Source organism: Salvelinus fontinalis, chromosome 2 (genome assembly GCF_029448725.1).
Source record: "Salvelinus fontinalis isolate EN_2023a chromosome 2, ASM2944872v1, whole genome shotgun sequence".
Lineage (NCBI taxonomy): Eukaryota > Metazoa > Chordata > Actinopteri > Salmoniformes > Salmonidae > Salvelinus > Salvelinus fontinalis.
In genome coordinates, this window is record NC_074666.1 from 98,668,864 (window position 1) to 98,676,363 (window position 7,500).

General features: G+C 47.3%; 1 protein-coding gene across 3 annotated transcripts in view; it reads left to right on the forward strand.

The window, feature by feature from the left end:
- The window catches only part of epn2 (epsin 2), a 39,803-nt gene that overhangs the window by 17,948 nt on the left and 14,355 nt on the right, over positions 1-7,500 (forward strand). For 2 of the 3 annotated variants that reach the window (XM_055896701.1, XM_055896713.1), the window contains exons 6-7: positions 3,662-3,773; positions 5,475-5,624. In XM_055896701.1, coding sequence (XP_055752676.1) covers positions 3,662-3,773; positions 5,475-5,624 — 262 coding nt within the window. The remainder of the gene's footprint in view (positions 1-3,661; positions 3,774-5,474; positions 5,625-7,500) is intronic. The other variant, XM_055896710.1, reaches the window with a different exon arrangement.

Sequence of the window (7,500 nt, forward strand, 5' to 3'; positions counted from 1 at the left end):
GAGACTGCTGCTGGGCTGATTGTTTCTCGTTAGGACTGTTGTTTTTGTCTCTGTCAAGGTTTCTGTTAGCCGACCTCTGACCCGCTGATTTTTAAAATGCATTTAAAAGCCGATAAATAAAATGGATGCCGTCCAATTGTCCAGGAGAAGGAACAACAATTCCTTTTGAAATACCCGTCGATGTAGAGAGACAGTTTTACAACCCAACAAACAGTTGATATAAATACCCGTCGATGTAGAGACAGTTTTACGTCCCATCAAACAGCTGATATAAATACCCGTCGATGTAGAGAGAGAGAGACAGGTTTACGCCCCATCAAACAGCTGATATAAATACCCGTCGATGTAGAGAGAGAGAGACAGGTTTACGTCCCATCAAACAGCTGATATAAATACCCGTCGATGTAGAGAGAGAGACAGGTTTACGTCCCATCAAACAGCTGATATAAATACCCGTCGATGTAGAGAGAGAGAGACAGGTTTACGTCCCATCAAACAGCTGATATAAATACCCGTCGATGTAGAGAGAGAGACAGGTTTACGTCCCATCAAACAGCTGATATAAATACCCGTCGATGTAGAGAGAGAGAGACAGGTTTACGTCCCATCAAACAGCTGATATAAATACCCGTCGATGTAGAGAGAGAGAGACAGGTTTACGTCCCATCAAACAGCTGATATAAATACCCGTCGATGTAGAGAGAGACAGGTTTACGTCCCATCAAACAGCTGATATAAATACCCGTCGATGTAGAGAGAGAGAGACAGGTTTACGTCCCATCAAACAGCTGATATAAATACCCGTCGATGTAGAGAGAGAGAGACAGGTTTACGTCCCATCAAACAGCTGATATAAATACCCGTCGATGTAGAGAGAGAGACAGGTTTACGTCCCATCAAACAGCTGATATAAATACCCGTCGATGTAGAGAGAGAGAGAGAGACAGGTTTACGTCCCATCAAACAGCTGATATAAATACCCGTCGATGTAGAGAGAGAGAGACAGGTTTACGTCCCATCAAACAGCTGATATAAATACCCGTCGATGTAGAGAGAGAGACAGGTTTACGTCCCATCAAACAGCTGATATAAATACCCGTCGATGTAGAGAGAGAGAGAGGTTTACGTCCCATCAAACAGCTGATATAAATACCCGTCGATGTAGAGAGACAGGTTTACGTCCCATCAAACAGCTGATATAAATACCCGTCGATGTAGAGAGAGAGAGACAGGTTTACGTCCCATCAAACAGCTGATATAAATACCCGTCGATGTAGAGAGAGAGACAGGTTTACGTCCCATCAAACAGCTGATATAAATACCCGTCGATGTAGAGAGAGAGAGACAGGTTTACGTCCCATCAAACAGCTGATATAAATACCCGTCGATGTAGAGAGAGAGAGACAGGTTTACGTCCCATCAAACAGCTGATATAAATACCCGTCGATGTAGAGAGAGAGAGACAGGTTTACGTCCCATCAAACAGCTGATATAAATACCCGTCGATGTAGAGAGAGAGAGACAGGTTTACGTCCCATCAAACAGCTGATATAAATACCCGTCGATGTAGAGAGAGAGACAGGTTTACGTCCCATCAAACAGCTGATATAAATACCCGTCGATGTAGAGAGAGAGACAGGTTTACGTCCCATCAAACAGCTGATATAAATACCCGTCGATGTAGAGAGAGAGACAGGTTTACGTCCCATCAAACAGCTGATATAAATACCCGTCGAGGTAGAGAGAGAGACAGGTTTACGTCCCATCAAACAGCTGATATAAATACCCGTCGATGTAGAGAGAGAGAGACAGCTTTACGTCCCATCAAACAGCTGATATAAATACCCGTCGATGTAGAGAGAGAGAGACAGGTTTACGTCCCATCAAACAGCTGATATAAATACCCGTCGATGTAGAGAGAGAGAGACAGGTTTACGTCCCATCAAACAGCTGATTGAAATGATAATCCTAGTCATATTAGCATCCCATGCTAGTTGATAGTCCTAGTCATATTAGCATCCCATGCTAGTTGATGATAACCCTGGTCATATTAGCAACCTGTGCTAGTTGATGATAACCCTAGTCATATTAGCATCCCATGCTAGTTGATGATAACCCTAGTCATATTAGCATCCCTTGATAGTTGATAGTCCTAGTCATATTAGCATCCCGTGCTAGTTGATGATAATATAAGTCATATTAGCATCCCATGCTAGTTGATGATAATCCTAGTCATATTAGCATCCCGTGCTAGTTGATGATAATATAAGTCATATTAGCAGCCCGTGCTAGTTGATGATAACCCTAGTCATATTAGCATCCCGTGCTAGTTGATAGTCCTAGTCATATTAGCAGCCCGTGCTAGTTGATAGTCCTAGTCATATTAGCAACCCATGCTAGTTGATGATAACCCTAGTCATATTAGCATCCCGTGCTAGTTGATAATCCTAGTCATATTAGCATCCCGTGCTAGTTGATAGTCCTAGTCATATTAGCATCCCGTGCTAGTTGATAATACTAGTCATATTAGCATCCCGTGCTAGTTGATAGTCCTAGTCATATTAGCATCCCGTGCTAGTTGATAGTCCTAGTCATATTAGCATCCCGTTCTAGTTGATGATAACCCTAGTCATATTAGCATCCCGTGCTAGTTGATGATAACCCTAGTCACATTAGCATCCCGTGCTAGTTGATGATAACCCTAGTCACATTAGCATCCCGTGCTAGTTGACGATAACCCTAGTCATATTAGCATCCCGTGCTAGTTGACGATAACCCTAGTCATATTAGCATCCCGTGCTAGTTGACGATAACCCTAGTCATATTAGCATCCCGTGCTAGTTGACGATAACCCTAGTCATATTAGCAACCCATGCTAGTTGATGATAATACTAGTCATATTAGCATCCCGAGCTAGTGGATAGTCCTAGTCATATTAGCATCCCGTGCTAGTGGATAGTCCTAGTCATATTAGCATCCCGTGCTAGTTGATAGTCCTAGTCATATTAGCATCCCGTGCTAGTGGATAGTCCTAGTCATATTAGCATCCCGTGCTAGTTGATGATAACCCTAGTCATATTAGCATCCCGTGCTAGTTGATGATAACCCTAGTCATATTAGCAACCCGTGCTAGTTGATGATAATACTAGTCATATTAGCATCCCGTGCTAGTTGATGATAACCCTAGTCATATTAGCAGCCCGTGCTAGTTGATAGTCCTAGTCATATTAGCATCCCGTGCTAGTTGATAATACTAGTCATATTAGCATCCCGTGCTAGTTGATAGTCCTAGTCATATTAGCATCCCGTGCTAGTTGATAGTCCTAGTCATATTAGCATCCCGTGCTAGTTGATAGTCCTAGTCATATTAGCATCCCGTGCTAGTTGATGATAATACTAGTCATATTAGCAGCCCGTGCTAGTTGACAGTCGTCCCAGAGTGTGTTCTGGAATAGGCTGTTTCTTTCTCGACAAGCTGACCAATAGGACAGGTTTAACTTTTCTACTATGGGGGGATCTTAGATGGACACAAGCTAGTGATTTTGTTGTTCGTTTATCGTCTTGTTGGCTGAGGAAAAGTAAATGTGGACAGATACATTTTAACGTCTTCAAAGTGCTATCGATTCTATGACTTTCGGTGCTTCTCTCTCTCTCCTCTCAGCAGGCCCAGTCCTCTCTGTTGGATCTGATGGATGTTCCAGGGGGGGGTCCGGCCGACCCCTGGGGGGCAGGAGGAGGAGCTGCCGCCGCACCAGACCCCTGGCAGGCCTACGGTACACACTCACACTCACACTCACACTCACTCACACACACACACACACACACACACACACACACACACACACACACACACACACACACTCACACACACTCACACTCACACACACAGTGTCATAATACCCATACCTGTGTGCTATTTGTGAATTATATATATATATGTGAAAATATAACGTTTTATAGTATGTGAAATATAGATAGTGGAGTGCTTTTAAATGCCAGGATGTAGATAGTGGAGTGCTTTTAAATGCCAGGATGTAGATAGTGGAGTGTTTTAAATGCCAGGATGTAGATAGTGGAGTGTTTTAAATGCCAGGATGTAGATAGTGGAGTGCTTTTAAATGCCAGGATGTAGATAGTGGAGTGTTTTAAATGCCAGGATGTAGATAGTGGAGTGTTTTAAATGCCAGGATGTAGATAGTGGAGTGCTTTTAAATGCCAGGATGTAGATAGTGGAGTGTTTTAAATGCCAGGATGTAGATAGTGGAGTGTTTTAAATGCCAGGATGTAGATAGTGGAGTGTTTTTAAATGCCAGGATGTAGATAGTGGAGTGCTTTTAAATGCCAGGATGTAGATAGTGGAGTGCTTTTAAATGCCAGGATGTAGATAGTGGAGTGCTTTTAAATGCCAGGATGTAGATAGTGGAGTGTTTTTAAATGCCAGGATGTAGATAGTGGAGTGTTTTAAATGCCAGGATGTAGATAGTGGAGTGTTTTAAATGCCAGGATGTAGATAGTGGAGTGTTTTAAATGCCAGGATGTAGATAGTGGAGTGTTTTAAATGCCAGGATGTAGATAGTGGAGTGTTTTAAATGCCAGGATGTAGATAGTGGAGTGTTTTAAATGCCAGGATGTAGATAGTGGAGTGTTTTAAATGCCAGGATGTAATACTCATTTAGAGGGTTTTTCATCTAGTAGAAATCACTGCATCACTAATTAGGAAGAGAATCGTCTTTTTGAGATGTGTTTGACAACAGATGATAATCAGGGAAGGTGACGAGCTGTTCCCAAATGAACCAATGGGGTGGGGTCCCTGACTCAATACAACGCCTGAGAATCCAGATTAGGGGTACGAGCATTGATTCCCCCCAGTCGTTCATTTGGGTACAGCAAGTTCTCATTAGATGACTCGTTGTCAGCATGTAGGAGGAGGATGTTGATATGTGTTACTTCCTGTATTCAGAGTCTTACTGAACACTGCATTCTAAATAGTATGTAGTATGATTAGTACACAGGATGTAGTTTTACTAAGTAGACGAGACAGATTTGGGACGGGGACCGGTGTGGAGAGAGAGGGGGAGAGAGGGGGAGCGAGGAGGAGAGAGAGAGAGGAGAGAAAACAGCAATGTGACAGACAGCAGGAATGACTTGTCCACTGGGGAACTCATGTGGAAGGGGAGGAGAGGGGGGCGAGGAGGGGCGAGGAGGAGAGAGAGAGAGGAGGGGCGAGGAGGAGAGAGAGAGAGGAGGGGCGAGGAGGAGAGAGAGAGAGGAGGGGCGAGGAGGAGAGAGAGAGAGGAGGGGCGAGGAGGAGAGAGAGAGAGGAGGGGCGAGGAGGAGAGAGAGAGAGAGGGGGGAGAGGAGGAGAGAGAGAGGGGGGAGAGGAGGAGAGAGAGAAAGAACAGTAATGTGACAGACAGCAGGAATGACTGGTCATCTGTCTACTGGGGGAACTCATGTGGTGTCTGTGTGTCCAGGTGCAGCCCCAAAGCCAGAGGCTCCAGTAGACCCCTGGGGCCCCACGTCCTCCTCTGTTCCCCCCATGAAGAGCAGTGATCCCTGGGGAACCAACACTGCTCCTGACCCCTGGGGATCTGGAGGAACACGACCCAACACCTCCTACGCAGGTACACCTCAACACCAGGGTTTAGTTAGCCGGTAGTAGCTGGCTCCTCCACCTCAACACCAGGGTTTAGTTAGCCGGTAGTAGCTGGCTCCTCCACCTCAACGCCAGGGTTTAGTTAGCCGGTAGTAGCTGGCTCCTCCACCTCAACGCCAGGGTTTAGTTAGCCGGTAGTAGCTGGCTCCTCCACCTCAACGCCAGGGTTTAGTTAGCCGGTAGTAGCTGGCTCCTACACCTCAACGCCAGGGTTTAGTTAGCCGGTAGTAGCTGGCTCCTCCACCTCAACGCCAGGGTTTAGTTAGCCGGTAGTAGCTGGCTCCTACACCTCAACGCCAGGGTTTAGTTAGCCGGTAGTAGCTGGCTCCTCCACCTCAACGCCAGGGTTTAGTTAGCCGGTAGTAGCTGGCTCCTCCACCTCAACGCCAGGGTTTAGTTAGCCGGTAGTAGCTGGCTCCTACTCAACGCCAGGGTTTAGTTAGCCGGTAGTAGCTGGCTCCTACTCAACGCCAGGGTTTAGTTAGCCGGTAGTAGCTGGCTCCTCCACCTCAACGCCAGGGTTTAGTTAGCCGGTAGTAGCTGGCTCCTCCACCTCAACGCCAGGGTTTAGTTAGCCGGTAGTAGCTGGCTCCTACACCTCAACGCCAGGGTTTAGTTAGCCGGTAGTAGCTGGCTCCTCCACCTCAACGCCAGGGTTTAGTTAGCCGGTAGTAGCTGGCTCCTACACCTCAACGCCAGGGTTTAGTTAGCCGGTAGTAGCTGGCTCCTACACCTCAACGCCAGGGTTTAGTTAGCCGGTAGTAGCTGGCTCCTACACCTCAACGCCAGGGTTTAGTTAGCCGGTAGTAGCTGGCTCCTCCACCTCAACGCCAGGGTTTAGTTAGCCGGTAGTAGCTGGCTCCTACTCCTCAACGCCAGGGTTTAGTTAGCCGGTAGTAGCTGGCTCCTACACCTCAACGCCAGGGTTTAGTTAGCCGGTAGTAGCTGGCTCCTCCACCTCAACGCCAGGGTTTAGTTAGCCGGTAGTAGCTGGCTCCTACACCTCAACGCCAGGGTTTAGTTAGCCGGTAGTAGCTGGCTCCTACACCTCAACGCCAGGGTTTAGTTAGCCGGTAGTAGCTGGCTCCTACTCAACGCCAGGGTTTAGTTAGCCGGTAGTAGCTGGCTCCTCCACCTTAACGCCAGGGTTTAGTTAGCCGGTAGTAGCTGGCTCCTACACCTCAACGCCAGGGTTTAGTTAGCCGGTAGTAGCTGGCTCCTACACCTCAACGCCAGGGTTTAGTTAGCCGGTAGTAGCTGGCTCCTACACCTCAACGCCAGGGTTTAGTTAGCCGGTAGTAGCTGGCTCCTACACCTCAACGTCAGGGTTTAGTTAGCCGGTAGTAGCTGGCTCCTACACCTCAACGTCAGGGTTTAGTTAGCCGGTAGTAGCTGGCTCCTACTCCTCAACGCCAGGGTTTAGTTAGCCGGTAGTAGCTGGCTCCTACACCTCAACGCCAGGGTTTAGTTAGCCGGTAGTAGCTGGCTCCTACACCTCAACGCCAGGGTTTAGTTAGCCGGTAGTAGCTGGCTCCTACACCTCAACGCCAGGGTTTAGTTAGCCGGTAGTAGCTGGCTCCTACACCTCAACGCCAGGGTTTAGTTAGCCGGTAGTAGCTGGCTCCTACGCCTCAACGCCAGGGTTTAGTTAGCCGGTAGTAGCTGGCTCCTACACCTCAACACCAGGGTTTAGTTAGCCGGTAGTAGCTGGCTCCTACTCAACGCCAGGGTTTAGTTAGCCGGTAGTAGCTGGCTCCTACTCAACGCCAGGGTTTAGTTAGCCGGTAGTAGCTGGATCCTACGCCTCAACGCCAGGGTTTAGTTAGCCGGTAGTAGCTGGCTCC